This window comes from Cynara cardunculus, assembly GCF_001531365.2.
Source record: "Cynara cardunculus var. scolymus isolate 2C chromosome LG 15, CcrdV1, whole genome shotgun sequence".
In the NCBI taxonomy this organism is placed as follows: Eukaryota; Viridiplantae; Streptophyta; class Magnoliopsida; order Asterales; family Asteraceae; genus Cynara; species Cynara cardunculus.
Window position 1 is genome coordinate 14003792 of NC_037542.1, and position 18970 is coordinate 14022761.

An 18970-nucleotide genomic window follows, 5' to 3' on the forward strand; every position below is an offset into this window, starting at 1 on the left:
TTGAATAAAATAATTACACAAAAAATAAGGAATTTCTAATAGTTAATTTGATACTAATATCGATATATTTTTGTCAAATTTTTATGATATCTTCAAACATATATTTTATTCAAACATAAAAACATCATCGCTTTCTTAAAATCACATAAAGTCATATTATAACATCAGCTGAGATAAAGAATAAAATGAAATATTAAAATCACGATGTATTAATTAATTAAGATATATGAGATTGATCAATTTTATTCTTATTAATATATTATATTATTAGTGATTTGTTTTAATTATATTAAGACATTTTGTAATTGACTGATTTTTTAAGATTTTTTTTGGTCATTTTACAATTTTCATTTAGTTTTATCGAACATAACTTATTTATCAACTACCAACTAACTTATCAACTAATAAGTAATAACTACTTTAACAGCTAATTTATCAAAAAAAAAAAAAAAAAACCTTTATATAATTTTGTTAACAAGTCCTCAGCTTTAGTTCTTTTTAATTTTTTGTGCACCATTAAAATGTGACCACTTTTTCCTTTAATCATTCCATATTTCCTTTATATTTCAGTAACTAAAGATACAATCATTATTCAAATATTTTCATCAAACATTGGATTTTATAAAACCTTTTAAGAAATTTTTTATTTTTATAACCATTATTAAAATATTAATATCATAAAAAAACAATTACTTTTCATATCTATTTGTTAGCAGCTTAATAAAATTAACGAGAGTCAAAACTTATTCAATCAGCTATAATGTAAAAAGTGACTCATTCAGTAAGTTTCTAAAAAAGATTTTATATAGAAAGCCAAGTTTTTTCCCTAAGCATATCCCTACCAGTTAAAAAACACGCTCTTCTATCTATTAAAAAACTTTTCAAACAAAAACTTAGGAAACTTATGTGAGTCATTGGCTTCCTATAAGGTCAAGGGTTCAAATCTCACCAAATGTGAGGAGGGTGTATGAGTTTATTTGTTCTATTTGTCGTATATAAATATTATATACTTAAAAAAAAGATTAATCTAGACAAACATTTTTATCGATGCATAACTTAATAAAAATCAACTTATAGAGTGCGTTTGGTACGCAGACAGGACATGACAGGACAAGACAGAACATGACAGTTGTTCAGCGTTTGGTAAGACATGACAAAACTGGACAAAACTGATTAAAATGACCAATTTACCCCCAGTGAGCTGTTTAGTGTTTTTTTCACTAAATAATCAATATAAATGTTAACAAATCCGGTGTGCAAAGTATAACTTACATCAAACCACTACTACTTGTAAAAATACATTTGCAAAAATACATGATTTCATAATCAATTAATGATATATGAAAAAAGTAAATATAATAGAAGCATCAAAAATCCATTATCGAAACAAATCTATATGCATTCCATACTAAGAAGAAAAAATTACTACCAACAAGCGCACAATCAATTAAAATGGATTAAATATCAAATCGTAAATAATATATAAGCATTAAGAAAACAATTTGGCTAGTGATCCCATATAGTATCATCACATTCACAAAACTTGGATTGCAGAAAACAAAAGAATTCACATATCACCTGTACAATCACTCATGTAAGATCAAAATCGAATCTTTACTACTCTGATCAAGGGAAACACATGCAAAACTCATCGAAAACAACAAATTGCATGTGTGAACCTTACGAAATACGTTTGACGGTGATAAAATCAAGAAAACAATTTATGTAGTTTATTAAATTATAATATAATAATTATTTTTTATAACAAAATATATAACTTGAAGTTTTCGTCAAAACAATTAAAATGACACCAAATAAAAAGTTTATGTGGTTTTCTATTTTTATTTTTATCTCTTTTCGACATTATTTTTTATTATTAATAAATAATAAATTACATAAATTAATAAAAATATAGAAACCGTATAAAAATAATATTTTGAGGACAATAAAATGAAATTTAAGAAACATAAAATACAATAAATAAAATTTAAAGAATGAATAAAATGTAAAAGAGAGACCTATTTGATGTTTTAGAAGAAATTAAGTTTTATTTTGAGGTTATATTGGTAAAATATAAGTCTGTTCCACCCTGTTCCATGGGATAGAGATGAAACAGGCATGTTTCACTCTGTTCCACGTAAAATTCATGCCAAACATGAGACAGAGAACCCATGTTTAGACCCATACTGAACAATGGGTATAAGCTGGTTCAGACAGTCACTTGCTGTTTCTCTGTAACAATGTATCAATTACAAAATAAAAGGCAACAATCTCTGACCAAATTGACAAAGCAACTTAGAATATTTTTGCTGCCTTATTCATTGAAAAAACCCAGTGAATATTGAAACATAAGAGCTAGAGAAACATAATAAGGTGGCTTTCATGGCTCGGCTCTAGAGCTCATCTTTAGCCACACTTCTTGGGTTGTCTGATGAGACCTTGATCGGGTATGAGGCTTCCATGGCTAACCCACATAACCCTTCGGGACTGTTAATCCCACGCTGCATCCTAATGTAACCTTGCTCGCCCCACTCGGGTCCCCACGAGTTCCTAACGATCCAGTAACCGATTCCCTCTTGAGTTGTTCCGTAGCCAACGATTGCCACACCGTGGTCCAGCTCCGTGCCACAGAATCCGTTAAAAACTCCCTACAAAACCCGATCAAGAATTTCAGCTCACACTACTTGCTGTTTGCATAAAAAAAGAGTTATTACCTCGGAGTAGAATTGGAAATTAGGACCACTGGCATCTATTGCAATGGAGACTGGCTGGTTGGCAACGGCTTTCAATAACGCGCTCTCGTCATTGGCGGGTACGGTTTCAAAACCATCGATTTTTACGATGGGCGAGTTTCTCTGCATAATAAAACAAGTATATCTATAACTTCCCTTCCCGTTCAATTCAGATGACATCCCAAAAATTCAAACACCTAATAGTCCATATTTAAGCTATGTTTGGCAAACTAGCTGAATAAGCTAGTCGTTGGCTGAAAAAATAGCTGTTAGGTAATAAGCTAGTCGTATGAACTTATGCAGTCTTTTATTTATGGTACCTTTGATGTATCGCATTTGCCGTCTTGTGCAAAGTAAGGGTAGATTTGCTCTGTTGTAACCCCGCCGTTTTCCTCAATGAACTTGTATGCATTTTCCATTAATCCGCCATCGCATCCTTGGTTATCAGATTCGCAGTCGACAAGCTCTTGCTCGGACAAAGAAACTAGTTTGTTGGTTTTGATTTTGTTGATACCCTCGACCCCAACTATCGTTGAAAATGCCCAGCAGCTACCTGTAACAAGGTAACAAATATTCATTATCGAGATTGCAAAGTTAGCAGCAGACCAGGGCCATCCCAATCAATTTGGAGACTCTTTTACGCTTGTAACAAAACTATAAATCAACTAGACGAGTAATAACGAAAAAAAACATAGAAGTTCATACCATTTAGAAGTCTTCGAAATTAAAACAACAAAAATTTCTTAAAATGACAAAGTAACATATGAACTTTCACTAGAACATAATCATTCTTCTAACATTCTTTGGAAGCCGGAATCGGTAATTGTCAAATCAGCTAAAACGTGTATGATTGGGCTAAAGGTTAAAACAAAATGTGATGGGGTGAGAGCAAATTAAGAGGTCATACCACATCGGCCTTGGTTTTTGACAGGGTTAACGGCTCCATTTTTCCTCCAGTCGATGGACGGTGGTGGATCACTGGTTTTTTCGTGCATGAATGGGGTCCTGCGCCTTTCGCCCTGGAGCATCCTGAAATGTAGGATCTTTGAATCAAAACCAGACCTGAATTCATGATTGGTCATATCAGCAAACTTGTTCAGCTTCAGCTTGTAAGGCTTGTCCATCTGATTCACTTTGTGAATGTAGTTAACGTTGTATTTGAACACGTTGAACCGTTTTATCTTCTCGCCAAGATCCTTCGAGACCGTGTGGTGACTCCTCCATCTCTCATACAAGTCCCACAGGCTCTCGTCTGTGGCCAAATCCTTTTCAGTGAAGTCTATGCAATTCGCCACTCCTATAAACAGCACAAAAGAAAGAGCTACGAAGAAAACCTTTCTCGTTTCCATATTCAGCCACCTTTGCTGAATGATCTGATAGAGTAAATCGACTTGTGTGACTTTATATAGTGAGCTGAATGTGGGGTTTGTAATCGAAGGGATTATCTGCATCATATGAACAAACGGATAAAGTGGGCTGTATTTTTAGAAGCCAACTTGCTATTTTTAGCAGGAAGTTTGTTCGTGATAGGAAAAGCACACTCTTTTACATGCAAAGCCTGCTTACCTGAGTTCATTCTGTGTGGTCATGATAGCTTTCAGTTCATGTCGATAAGGATCAAGATAGCCGCAGTGTTCCAAAGACCTTTGATGCCAATAGAGCAAAGGAACCGAGTAGCATATTCCATTACATATGTTCAAGTTGAAATAGCAAAAGTTCCTAGAGCAAGTTTCAAAGGTATTTTTGGGAGGCTTTCTCCAAAGATTGTACCACCAAGAAGAGACTACACCAAACTGTTAGCTAAACGGCCATAACAACTCATGAATTCTTAAAAATATTACAAACCTGTGAACCAATCCCAACAATTCAATGAGTTTTATCTCAAGTTAGGATGTGATTCATTTGTTGTTCACGTATGAAACAATATATGTGAACTTTTTCAAATATGAAACATTCAAGATTGTTTCGCACGTGAAAAAGACATGCATATAAAAACAAAATGTATATGAAACAACCCCCCACACAACAAGAACATGACATGTGAAAGAACTTGAATCCTAACTTAAAATCGAATGGTTAGGATTGGTTCTCACGAGTTTGTAACATTTTTGTGGTTTTTGTTCTATTCTCCCTCTGATATACTGAACAGGGTATCAATAACCCAATGACACAAGATTGTCTTATATGGATAGGTCCATTTAAAGAAGCTTCGGCCCAAATACCCCTAGAAAAGTCATACCACAAAGCTGCACCTCGCTTCCTAACAAACCTGCAAGTATCTTAGCACAATAAACAATGGTCTCAGCACACTTTTAGCTTAATCTCCTGACATACCTCTCTTTGTGCACTTGTCTAATTCTCGGGCAGGAGGTGGATTCAAGGACCAAACCCCCTTGGCATTCATTATTTTGTAGATCTAAAACATCAAACTCGGTGACAAAATTTAATACCATTCATTTAAACTTGTGGTGCATACATTCATAAATTCATACTGCATCTGTTTGATCTCATAAATTCATACTGCATCTGTTTATTAGTGCAGACTGACATTTTGGACTTTCTAAACAGTATAGACAGGCTTAAATTCGGGAAAAACCAACAAATTATGCAGCTATCTGCAGAAATGCCCAAGGTAGATCTACCCAAATCAAGGTACCAAATAATGTGATGTTCAATTTCGATTAAGAGATAAATGTCATACACTTCAAAATTATATACATGCTGTTCGAGGCAGCCATTTACGATTAGCACAAGAAAACCAGCTAAATAATCTCAACCTACAGATGGAATAGTTTCATATTCATTAACATACAGATTGGGAGAATGCAATTCGAGGTTAGGAATTGAAATGGAAGGTAATATGGTATAATTTTTGTAGCAGATCGCTAAAATTTTGAAGTAAATACAACCAACCCCAATTCTTATTTCAAACATCAGTTTTCCATTTCCCACGCAATATTTAACACTCAGATGAATCATGCATCCACCTCGAAGTTCACAAGTTGTTTCTCTAAGTACGATCATAATCAAAGCATATAAGAATGCATATAGATATCATACAGAAAGGAATAGAAAGATTGTGACCATCTCATCCTGGTGAAGAGGGAAAGAGCGATCCAAATATGAACTTTACCATTGATTGCCAGAACACAAAAGCGCCCAATGACATCCCGAAAAACGTGGTCATGTTAGCTTCTTCCTCGTCATCAAGATGAATCCTATCCTCATCATAGCTGTAAGTTGATTACCGCAGTCGTAAAATCGATTGGACGATCGTCGGTGATTTGACGACGAAATCCGAACCTTGAATACGGCTTCGTCCTCGGAGAAGGGTAGATTATTTTATTTTTGGTCCCTGTACTTTATTAAAATTTTCAATTCCGGTCACTATACTAATGTTTTATCCTATACAGGTCTTCTAGTTTCAAATTTGGGTGCTTATTAACTTTTGAATTAAAATTAGTTAGGGGACGTTTACAAAACACTTATCCGATAAGCGTTTACCGGTAAAATTCAATACTATCACTTTCTTTCCTGGTAAGATTTTAGTCCACTAAAAGGGCATTGGATACAACAATTTACCTAGTAAGTGCTAATCGTGGTAAGAATCATCGTCTTCACTTACCGGATAAGACTCTCGGTCCTTCGCTTGCTCTTACCAGGTAAGATTCGTAGTACTTGCCATATTCTTCGGGTAAGATAATGTGACTTGGTAAACACTTACCCGAGTAAGCATTTGGTATACAACCCCTTAATCCATTATTTATTCGATGGTAAACTTCAATTTTAGTCCTTAAAGTTTAGTGAAAAGTTTGAAAGGGAACATCAACTTTAGTAGGTCTAGAAATCATCTCTGTAGTATTCATTTTGATCTGATGGTGATCCCTGGTAATTAAACTCGATTGATTTTTTCTATTACAGTTGTTTGGTTGAAATTAGGTTAGTGTAATTTCAACCCAACCCGATGAATATGATACTTTTATATACTGTGGATTTAATATGATTGTTAAAATAATTGATTAATATATATATATATATATATTCGATATTAGACCAACCCGTAATTAGCTTCAAAATTATAATACAATTTTAACTGTAATTTTATATTCTTATTTACATGAACTTTCATTTTTTTTAGTTTTTCTTAACCTTTTTTTATATGTTTTAATTTCATTTTACCTCATTTAAACGAAACGCTTAGCTATATTGTAAAATGGTGCAACAAAGTTCAACCCGGCCAACTAAACGCATATGCTTTGGCTTGGCTTGTAGTTTTGTTTGGATTAAGGTTTTTCAAACCATAAATATTGGTTTTTATGTGTTTGTGAAATAAAAAATACAACTAAAATGTTTAATATTGTGAACAGAATATATACGAGACAAACATATTTTAAAATAAGTATATGTTAATCAATATATTATATTTTAGCCGTAAATGAAAAAATAACGTAAAAAGTATTAGTGGATAAAAAGTATTTTATTTAATATATTAATATTTTATTAATATAATTAATCCTAAAATTATTAAAATAGAATAACAATTATAAAATTTATCCATAATTTGATCATATATAATAATAAAAAGTTAAACCCATTTCTGGTAAATTCGATGTTGACTTTTCAAAATCAAGGCTATATATATTTAGGTTCCTTCTCTTTTCCTTCTGTATCACTGTTTTATCAATTACACCACCACCGGAAAAATGAAACTCCGACCATGGTTATCAATATGCTCCGCCACCACCCACCTTGAAACACCCACACCACCATCACCATCCAAACTCTTAATGCTCTCCGACACAGCTAGCAACAACATTTCAGACACCACCACCACCACCAGCTACAGCAATCACTCCTGCCAAAAACCTTCCCCTGAAACCCTAACTCTATCCCTCAAACCTCTCCCACCATCCCACGTCAACTTCCTGGCCGTCCATAACCACCTGCTCTATGCAGCCACCGGAAACCTCATCCACGTAATAGACGTCACATCGTTCGCCTTACTTACCACCGTTAATGTCGCTGGCTCTTCGTCAGGGTCCGTCAAGTCCGTTACTTTCAATAACGGCAACATTTTCACAGCTCATCAAGACAAAAAGATCCGAGTGTGGAAATTATCGGAAAATAAACAGCACAAACACATCGCAACGCTCCCGACGTTCGAAGATCGGCTGATCCGTTCGGTTTTACCTAAGAATTACATCAATGTGAGACGTCACCGGAAAAAACTATGGATCGAGCACCACGACGCCGTTTCTGGACTCGCTCTGGTTACCGATCAGTTAATGTGTTCGGTTTCTTGGGATAAATACTTGAAAATTTGGAGGACATCGGACTTCCGATGCGTGGAGAGTATAAAAGCACACGACGACGCCATTAACGCCGTTGTGGCTGCGGCGGATGGCACGATTTACACCGCCTCTGCGGACCGGCGGATTAAAGTATGGGCAAAACCTTTGAGAAAGTATGAGCTAGTTGCCACGTTGGATAAGCACAAGTCAGCTGTGAACGCTTTGGCAGTAAACGACAACGGATCATTGTTGTTTTCGGGGTCATGTGACCGTTCAATTTTCGTGTGGGGCAAGGAACACGGTAGTAACCGTACGCTGCTGACTGCCACATTACGTGGTCACTCGAAGGCGATACTTTGTCTGATCAACGTCTCCGATTTATTGTTCAGTGGATCGGCAGATCAGACGGTTAGAATTTGGCAACGTGAAGAAGATGGAAATTTTTGTTGTTTAAAAGTGTTGGACGGATACAAAAGACCCATCCGATCACTAGTCGTGGATCTGGATGAAACCACTTTCGGATTCGAACCCAGATCCACAATAAGAGTATTTAGTGATATTGGTGACGGAGTTATCAGAATGTTGTTGATTAAGGATTTAAATTATCAGAACTTCATATCCACTCATGTGCCCTAAACTGGACCGTTTTATTTAATGTTATTTTTACATTCTCGTTTCTCTATCGTAAGTGTAAAAAAATTAGGGTCGTAAAACGTATAGGCGTATTATTTTGATAGTTGCAACATTATATTAATTAAAACTACGATAATAATTCAAGTTTAATTTTCTTTTGTTTGCATGACTTTTTCTCCCTTTCTGCGTCCGAGTTTGAATCCCATTTGAACCATTTTTAGTTTTCAATTTTATGTTTATAATGTTTTTGGAAAATGAGATTTAAAAAAAGTAAAGAACTAACCAACAAACTAATGATGATTTTTATTAAAAAACTGGGACCATAGATTTAAAAAAAGTAAAGAACTAACCAACAAACTAATGATGATTTTTATTAAAAAACTGGGACCATAGATTTAAAAAAAGTAAAGAACTAACCAACAAACTAATGATGATTTTTATTAAAAAACTGAGACCATCTTCGGTCACAATCTGGGCAACCAGATTGTGAATGAGACAAAAAGAGTTTTTAAAAATAAAATAAAAATAAGGAACCAGTCTCATCTAATCATTCTCATTCAACAATCCAAGACTGTGGTCTTTTTTTGGTGGTTGGTTTAATTTTTTTAAATAAAACTTATCTAATTAAAAAGTGACTTTAACAAAAAAAAATACAAGAACTAATAGTTTTTAATTCCCTATAGATAGAATACATCGATGAAAAATTTTCATACTTACTTTTGTGACTTGTTTTGTTTAATTTCAATTGGAAAAAGTCCAAAAAAACCCAATGGACTTTAGTGTTTGGAATGATTAAGTCCTTGAACAATTTTTTGGAACAAATAAACCCTTAGACATTTCAAAACCTGTTAAATAACTCATTGGACTTTCTAAAACGTGTTAAATAGATCTTTATATAACAGGCAACCTTTTAGCTGGTAAAAATACAAATTAGATGACCTATTTGCTTACTGCTTACGGTTTATACTCGATTCGATCTGCTCTCAGTGACCGATTTGCTTACTGTTTACATTCACAATCGATGATTTGCTGCCCAAAATATGGGTCAAGGTTTTCCATTTTTAGGTTTGATTCAACTTCAAATGGGTTTTGATGATGATTGATGAACATGTTTGTAATTTTGATTCAACCTCAAGGACTGACTTGTGATTCAATTTCAAACGGGTTTTGGGATTTCTCCTCTGATTTTGGTTCAACATCAAGGAATGGCTTGCAACACCAATAAGGAGGGGGAAAAAATGTTCCAGCACTGATAAGAGGGATGGAGGGGAAGAAGATCAAGATGGGTGTGAGGGATTTTGATTCAGCCTCAAGGAAAGGAAGAGAAGACGTTGCTGCTATTGGAGGTACCGAATGCTTCAACGTAAACCCCCTATCACGGCTGCCCTTCTTGCTGTCAATACTCTCCTTTATATACGACCTATTTTTCTTCATTGTTTCCTTCCTCCCATTGGTGATGTCTAGTTCAATTCACATCTCATTTTCAAGGTAGGTTTTAATTAGGGAAGGGGTGAAGAGCGAAGCTCAATCTCGATGGTCACCTATGGACTGTGGTTTCTTCCCTTCAATCTCGATGGTTACCTGTGGTTTCTTCTCTAGATAAAAGTTTATGGGTTGAACACGATCTTGAACTTGGGTTGATGTTGCCGAAGAAGAACGTAGCTCAATCTCGATATTGATCGGTGGAGAAGAATAAGAGGGACGGGAGAAGACCAAGATGGTCACCGGATGGAAGGGACAAGGTTCTCTCTACGGGTGAAGGATGATGTTTGTGGCGTGTGTGTGTGTGTGTGTGTATATATATATATATTAATTTGTATTTTTACCTGTTAAAGAGGTTGCCGGTTATCTTAAAGATGTATTTAACAGGTTTTATAAAGTCCAAGGAGTTATTTAACAGGTTTTGAAATATCTAATGACTTATTTGTTCCAAAAAATTGTCCAATGACTTAATCATTCCAAACATTAAAGTCCATTGGATTTTTATGGCCTTTTCCCATTTCAATTGTATGATAAGTTTTTATAGATATAATTACTTTTAGAATATGCAATAATCAATTTAATTTATTTTTTATATTCAAAATTAAAATAATAATAATTATATCTAATAAATAATAAAATATATAATTTTTATAAAATTATATTTTAGATTAGATTGGATCACGGCTAAATGAAAAAAGAAGTGAGATTGGATTAGAGCTGAAGATTGTGTAGGTGAATGAGAGAAAAAATAACATCTTAATTTCGAATTGAAAAAAATTGTGAATAAACATAGTCTAAATATACAGTCAAACGGTACCAGTATTTGAATATTTATATGCTTTAAAAGATCAACAATATAAGTAAGGCTTAATACATTGTATTACTACCATAAGGAACCGTCTATAAAAAAGTATCAACAAATGCAACTTGATTAAAAATATAGATATGAAGTAGATAATGACAAATTAAACCTTTGCTAATTTTTCCATAATTATTTAATCATTAATCATGATTCTCGGTTGCCATACATGAACCTTTCACCTTTTGGTTTTATTCACCTACGTAGAACCTTAAAGATTTTATAATAATTTATCTGTTATACTATTTTAAATCTCTTTTTGTTTCAATCTGTTTTATAATACATTTTTCATAATGATAAATGTATATGATGACTCTTTTATAAATGCAAGTAATTTATAAATCATGTTAATTATCTCGTAATTTTAAAATTGAAGGGACAAAAATTGTTAGACGACAAAACATAAGGACCAAATTTGTTGTTTAGTCAAAATATTTTGTCTCTTTCGTTTCACATATTGACTTTTATGTTCCAATTTGTGTCAATCTCTCTCTATCTTAGCGTCACCGTTTACAAGAACCATGTGACACGCACGTGATACAAGTTTTTGGGTGTTTTTGTAAACTCAAAAGGCATTGAAATTGAAGCTAAGTAGGCACATGTTTTAGAATTTTAAATATGTTTTATAAAAATAAATGGTTAAAAAATAATAATTTTTTATTAAACTATTTTTTTTTTTTTTAAATTGAAGGATAAAGGTGGGCTCTATATTTTCCTTAAAACCATGTAGCGGGACGTGGATTTGGTGTTCTGCTCCCGGTTTCCTCACATATTCGTTGTTTTTTATTCTCTCTATTAATTATGGTCAATCATTAAATTTGAGAAATTTCCAGAAATAGTAAATCTTTTAAAAAGGGTTTTATTTTTTTAGCCATTTTCAGATTTTAATATATAAAAATTGGTTTTCGACAAATAGAAAATGGAATTTTTACACAAAAAATGAAACTATTACGTGAATAAAGTATAATGCTAATGCAGAAATGGAAACCTTACGTAGAAAGTAATTGGAAACCAATTTTTATAGATATATATAAGGCTTCCGTGTAAGATTGGGGTAGAAAGTGGAGTGAGGTCTGAACATGACTAAAAAGTAAAAAAAAACGTTTGAAAGATTGATTAATTTTGTAAATTTTCAGTTAATTTTTCAAAAAAAAAAAATTGAGGCCGTAGGATAAAAAACAAGAGTTCGATGCATGTATTCATGGGTAAATGTAATTGGTCGGTTATATTGCACACCTTTAGACAAATGGAATGGACCACAAAGCAAGTATACAGTATGATCCAATATCGTCTTTCCAAGTAATAGAGTGATAAAATACCAGATTATCGTCCACGGAGATTGTAGCAAAAGTTAAATGAGAGTCCAATGAAAGAAATGATTTCAGATGATGATTTTGAAAACTTCAATTTTATATTCAGGTGATTAAATACAGAAAACATAATATATAAGAATATCAAGGGTGTAAGACTTGTGGTGAGACCCAAACACAAATTCTAGTAGTCAATGTTGTAAGAATGCTACAACAAGCAGTGCTTCAAAACTTAGTTCCACCATATATTTTGAAGGTATTCCTTTCGGACTTCACCATTGCACAATATTATAGCTTTCAACCTATATTTCTATGTGGTATCTGGACCAGGGAAAGTGACAAGATGGTGTCTTCAAAATATATGGATAAACATATCTCTTTGTTAAAAAATCACTCTCTCGAGTCGATTCCCTTTCATTCAAGTTGGCGTGTGTTCTAGATAGTTCATCTATAAATCTATCGCACTTTGACACTTTCAAATAGTGACCAACCCGTCGGGAGTTAAGTTTGAAAGACATAAATGACAAGTTTCCTTGTCGGCAACTTTCTCAAGTCTACCTCTTATATCATTCAAGTTGACGTGCGTTCAATGACTTATGTCTAAGTCCATGGCACTTTAACACTTTCAAAGTGATCAACCCGTCAAGAAGTGTACTTGGTTTTTATAAAAACTCGAATGAAACAATGGAACGTCGTTTATGAAAACACTTAGCTACTTTATTTTGGTTTGAAAATCTCACTTTTCCGTCTCACACACAAGCTATATAAACTTAGTTACTCATAATGGAATGTAAATAACAAGTAAAGTAAATGACGGAAAGTAAAGACATAAATGTAAATTGCGGGAAATAAATGACGGAAAAATAAATGATAAGAAAATAAACTGCGGAAAGTAAATAACGAAATGTAAATAACAATAAACGTAAAGGAACATAATGTGAAGAGCGGAAATTAAAAGACAAAAAAATTAAAGATGAAAAGCTAAAACAAAAAACTTGTATTTCTCCAAATTGTTTTCTACAAATCAGCCATAGAGAGCTGATTTTAGCTTGGAATGGTATGTATAAAGATGAGTCAATCACCTCCTTTTATACACAAAGGAGACACAAAACAACATAAGTTTCACCCACAAGTTAATATCTAAAAGTTAAACAAAAAGTATCTAAAGTACAAAATAATACAAAAAGTCTTAATCCCAGATTTTTAATCACCATCCAACAATCTCCAACTGTCCTCCATAAATCATAAAAAAATACAACAACTTAATCAATAAGTTCTTCAAAAAACCTTGTACGTATCAGATTGCTGCTGCTCCAATGCTGTAGCATCAAGCTGTTAAGCAAAAAATCTCCATTAGCTTCCTCCTTTGAGTACCAACAAGTTAACCACAAGATTTAGCTCCATAATAACAAATGTATAAAGAAAGTAATAAAAATGACTCAAAGTAGGAATAAACGGAAACTAATCTAACTAATAATAAGTAAAATGAGTGTTTTATATATTGAATTCTCAACATATATCAGTAACATATGTGCATACCCAAAAATCTCTAAAAAATGATTTGTACATTTTTATTTTAACAAAATTTTCAAAATAAAGAAAGAACGACAAAAAGTGTCAATTTCATCAAATTTTTAGAACTCCCAAAAATTGATTATCACGATTTTTTTTTTCTTTGAATATATTTAGATCAATAAGAAATGTTAATGTTAAATGCTAATTAGCGATAAATAATGCTTTATTACACACACACACACACACATATATATATATATATTATCTTAATAATATAAGTAATGTTTTAGTCTCCAAAATAATAAATCTGTTAGAGATAAATGCAATTTTTTTTCCATAGAGATTTTAATTTTTAATTCTACATTTTATTGAATTTTTAAAGAATATGTTAGACATGCTCTTAATACACCTCCTACACCAACCCTTCCAATTGAAATGCCGGTGAGAATTTAAGCATGGAAGGACCTTTGCCAACAAAAATGGCGGATTTCGGTTTTTTACTTGTGTAACACTCTCATTGTCGTTAATTCTCAACCCTAACTGCCTTTAAATCTTTAGATCCACGAGCATCTATTACAATACAATCTCAAACGCAATTTTTTAAATGTTACGTTAACTTTATAAATAATCTAAAAATTACCCTTCACTATAATTATTTATAACCAATTTTTTAAGTGACACTTTGTCATAAAAAACAATATTTTAATCAAATAACAACATAACTACAATTAAATATAATGTTAATTTTGTAATTTTTTACATTTTACACCGTTATAATTAGTTACGTAATTTACTTTACATATCTCTTGCTTTTTCATTTTACATCTTTATTTATTAAGATACATAATAATATATTAACTAAAATAAATAAATAAAAAATATCTTTCTATTTAATACAATTTAATATTAAATATTTTTTTGGTTTTTAACCATATAATTAAATATTATAAATATGTATAAATTATTTTTAAATCTTACACTTTCTATAAGACTATAAGAGTATAAAATATGAATATTAAAAATAATTCATAAGTATCAATAATATAAGATTAAATTAAAAAATATTCAATATTTCGTTCATTTTGAACGTATTAAAGAGACAAATTATAATTATGTAATTGATAAAAAAATGTACTTTTTATGTATTTTAATTAATATATGGTTATATGTGTCAATAAGAGGATGTAAGATGAAAAATGAAAAAGTAAGAGATATAAATTAAGTTAAATAACTAATTTTCAAAAATATAAATATAATTTTTTTTAAGGGAAAATTACAATAAAAACCAATAGACTTTCTTGTTTGGAATAATTAAGTCCTTGGACTTTTTTTTGGAACAAATAAGTCCTTGGACATTCCAAAACATGTTAAATAAGTCCTTGGACAATTTTTTGGAACAAATAAGTCCTTGGACATTCCAAAACATGTTAAATAAGTCCTTGGACAATTTTTTGGAACAAATAAGTCCTTGAACAATCCAAAACATGTTAAATAATTTCTTGAACTTTTATAAAACATGTTGGATACATTCTTATGACTTGTACAACTAGTTAAAATGGTAATTATTTTTTTGTAAATGTAAGTACTTTTTTGTTATATTTGTTTAATTTTATAGATCTAAATACTTTTTGGTTCAAAAAATATTTAGGGGCTTAATCGTTCAAAATATGAATGTTCATTGGGTTTTTTTTCCTGGATTTTTTTCACTATTTTACCACTTTACTTTTTTCAAGAAGTTATTTAACATGTTTTGGATTGTTCAAGGACTTATTTGTTCCAAAAATTGTCCAAGGACTTATTTAACATTTTTTGGAATGTCTAAGGACTTATTTGTTCCAAAAATTGTCCAAGGACTTATTTAACATTTTTTGGAATGTCCAAAGACTTATTTGTTTCAAAAATTGTCCAAGGACTTATTTAACATTTTTTGRAATGTYYAAKGACTTATTTGTTCCAAAAATTGTCCAAGGACTTATTTAACATATTTTGGAATGTTCAAGGACTTATTTAACATGTTTTGAAATGTCCAAAGACTTATTTGTTCCAAAAAAAAGTCCAAGGACTTAATCAATTCAAACAAGAAAGTTCATTGGTTTTTATTATACTTTTCTTTTTTTTAATTAATTAGAAACTTTAGGCAGGAAAAAAATTAAAGTCCCATATTTTCTTGTAAACTCCTTTTTAAATAAATTTTTTTGTCCTGAGAATAAATTTTAAGCATAAAAAGTTTTTTTTTCTTTCAAACTTTGACTATTTAAAAACCTTCGTTTTGTGATTTTAACTATGTGTTGCAGGAGGTATGGAAGGTAARAGAAAGGGGAAAATGTGATATTTTCCTATATGCATTTCTACTTGAAGATCTGTTTTGATGTACAGTTTTGATTAATTAGTACAAATGATATATTTGAATTTTTGGACCTTATATTTGGTCATAATAGATTCTTGTACTAAGGGACCTGAATGAAATAATATTATGTATTTATTTTGTATGAAATATGTGTTACATACAATGTGTGGTTTGGGGTGTTACAAAGTGGTATCAAGGATTTCTAAAATAACTAAAAAGTGAATTTCACTTTAATGAATTACCTTTTTATGTAAATTTCCCAACAAAAAGAATATCAATATAATATTAAAAATTATTAAAAATCAATTTTTTATTAAAAAATTATAATCATAACCACTATAATTTCTTATTAAGAAATCTCTAAAAAATTGCCAAGAATTTATTGTAAGAGACGGTCCAAATGCAACAAATACATTTGGTGTATTCTAGTAGAAGCGCTGCTGTTGGTCATGGTCAATGGCAATGCCATGGTGGTTAATAGAGATGGCTAGAAATCGGTTCTCAAGCTGGGCTGGCCCGACCGAAATCGATACCAGTTCCAAAAAGGCTTTTCGTAAACACTTTCCGTCCAAACTAAAAACTCAAGACTCGGTTAAGGTAATGAATAATTGGTTACGAGAACCAGTCCCAGTCTCGGGCCGGACCTAGATCGGTACCTTTTTTAAAAATCGTTTTTTACACATAATTTTTTAAAGAATAAATAATGTTATTTTAATACGTTTTTTTTTTGAAAGACAAAAAAGAAAGGACAAGGAGGAGAGCTTCGGCATGGCCATCACCTTCACCAAGCCAACCAATAAAATTAAACAAAACGATCCAGCAAGAAGCTAGACACAAGAGGAATCAAGAATCCACAATAACAAACGAAAACAAAAAGAAGCAAAAAGAGACATCCCCAAACTAAAGCCAAAGCAAAACCCAAGCCTGAGACAAGCAAGTAGACTAAACAAGGTAAGGAGAAGAAGACCAACTATCCCAATTAAGATGGAACTTATGATTCCTGTTCCCCATCCAAAGCTTGGAAAAATTTTGAACACCTGGGAATGGGCTTGGTGGGATCTTAAAGCCCCGCGGCTTTCCTCGGTGTCTGATTTTACAAGCCGAATCCAGAAATGATAGCGAGAATTGTGAACATTCTTTGCGTTTGTAAATTGGTATCTTCCCCATACACCATACGATTTATATATAGTTTATAAAGGATCAATGAGACAAAAAATGGTCCAAAAATGAAAAAAATGGCCATATGACCTTTCCCAACAGCTATGAAAAACAGTAACATTTTTTGAAGAAATCGGGCCGGTCGGCTGGCCCTAGTCTAGATTAAAATATTTCATTTATCGATTAAAATATTTTTTTTATATATTTATTTTCAAAGTTTCCTATTGGTGCTTCACTTGGTAATCATTTCAGGTGAACTCCATATTCGGAGAAAAAAACCATTCTCTTTCCTATTTTCTATATTTTGGAAAAACTGTTGAAGCAAAATATTTGCTTAAAATTCTTAATTTCTTTATTTTAAAGAAGCTGTTGGGAATGCATGATTATTTATGTGCAAGCATAGGTAGCCAGCTTTCGGGCACAACATACACTGCAGTTCACCTTTCTTTTTTCAATAAGTTGAGGGGTAGTTTTGTCTTTTAACATTGAAGAGGTAAATCCTATGGAATGATAAAATCCATTGTAGGATTCATGGGATTTTGAAGGAATTCAATTCCTTCCATCAGGCGAATAAACGGAGGAATCATGGGATTAAGGAAAGAAATGTGGTAAAAACGAACATCAGTTCCTCCAAATTTTGTACACCAAAACGGAGCCTAAATTTGTTTGTTGGAAACACAACAATCAATTTCGGCAAAAGTTATGCATCTTTCCGTCAATAAAGGGTTATTTGGTTGGTTTTCCATTGAGTCATGTATGGATAAAGCTATTTATATGGCTTAATCTGTCTGTATAGATTTGGAAGTTTTTTGTTTATGAAAGTTTTCTTTTCATGGAATGAGCATGTTTTTTAATTGGGAGGTGCGGGTCTAGAAAAAACTTGGCTTTCTGCATAAAGCTCCACTCTGAAAGCTCACTGTATAAGCCACTTTCTATATCATTAAATCCCTACCAAAAGAATCATGTATTGTTGGCCAAAGAAGCGGTGAATGACATTAAGCTCATTAAGCTGCTAAGAAACAAGCATTTAGTAAATTAGGCACAATTCCTTTGTGTATAAGAAAAGAGCGAAGGGAACAATGGAGACTCAGAAAACAAGTTCCCGTAGGCGGTAGCATCTTTGAAGTGGGTCAAGGCCACAAAAACCATTGCAACATCATCAATCACACACGAACGTTAACATATATACAGTTTCCGACAGGATAAAGGGTGTACACTTCTTCTTCCCCTTCTTAAAACCCCCTAATTGTTTTCTCATCACTTCTATCATCTTCTTTTGAAGTACATAATACTTATGTACGACAAATACTCACACACACTTCTCACTCAGGTTTGAACTCTTTACTTCTTTAGAGGTTGGGCTCTACCAGTACCCAGTAGCATTGGACCAACGACCCTTTGGTTATTACCTCTATATCTTCTCATTCAAGAAGGAATTTAACATAAACACTATTTTGGAGTTTTTTGGTATGTCTCTGGTAGCACACGGATAATAAACCAAACCAAATCGGTATATGCCACACAGAGATAAGGTTTGAGGGTAGGGTGCACACAAACGTTTCCTCTACCCCAGAGGCTAGAGAGCATGTGACACTGGTTCGACAGGGTTACACCTCTAGTTTACATCAAATTCACTTCTAGAT

The 18970-nt window shown here is 32.4% G+C and overlaps 2 protein-coding genes across 2 annotated transcripts; one reads left to right on the forward strand and one right to left on the reverse strand.

The window, feature by feature from the left end:
- Positions 1 to 2252: 2252 nt before the first annotated feature.
- Positions 2253 to 4081, reverse strand: LOC112527926 (vignain-like). The gene is made up of 4 exons (XM_025138785.1): positions 3640 to 4081; positions 3053 to 3285; positions 2715 to 2855; positions 2253 to 2648 (listed from the first exon to the last, which is right to left on the reverse strand). The coding sequence occupies exons 1-4, from the start codon at positions 4079 to 4081 to the stop codon at positions 2394 to 2396; spliced, it is 1071 nt and encodes a 356-aa protein (XP_024994553.1). The 3' UTR covers positions 2253 to 2393.
- Positions 4082 to 7421: 3340 nt separating this feature from the next.
- On the forward strand, positions 7422 to 8659 carry LOC112528566 (protein JINGUBANG-like). Its single transcript, XM_025139588.1, has one exon. The coding sequence runs from the start codon at positions 7436 to 7438 to the stop codon at positions 8657 to 8659; it is 1224 nt and encodes a 407-aa protein (XP_024995356.1). The 5' UTR covers positions 7422 to 7435.
- The last annotated feature ends 10311 nt before the right edge of the window (positions 8660 to 18970 follow it).

What these genes read in the sequence shown, in the direction of transcription:
- LOC112527926 (XM_025138785.1), bottom strand. Translation starts at nt 4,081, where the DNA reads ATGGAAACGAGAAAGGTTTTCTTCGTAGCTCTTTCTTTTGTGCTGTTT. An exon ending in CAAAAACCAAGGCCGATGTG is followed by an intron (nt 3,286 to 3,639) that starts GTATGACCTCTT and finishes ACCTTGTTACAG; the next exon opens with GTAGCTGCTGGGCATTTTCA. An exon ending in ATTTCCAATTCTACTCCGAG is followed by an intron (nt 2,649 to 2,714) that starts GTAATAACTCTT and finishes CGGGTTTTGTAG; the next exon opens with GGAGTTTTTAACGGATTCTG.
- LOC112528566 (XM_025139588.1), top strand. Translation starts at nt 7,436, where the DNA reads ATGAAACTCCGACCATGGTTATCAATATGCTCCGCCACCACCCACCTT.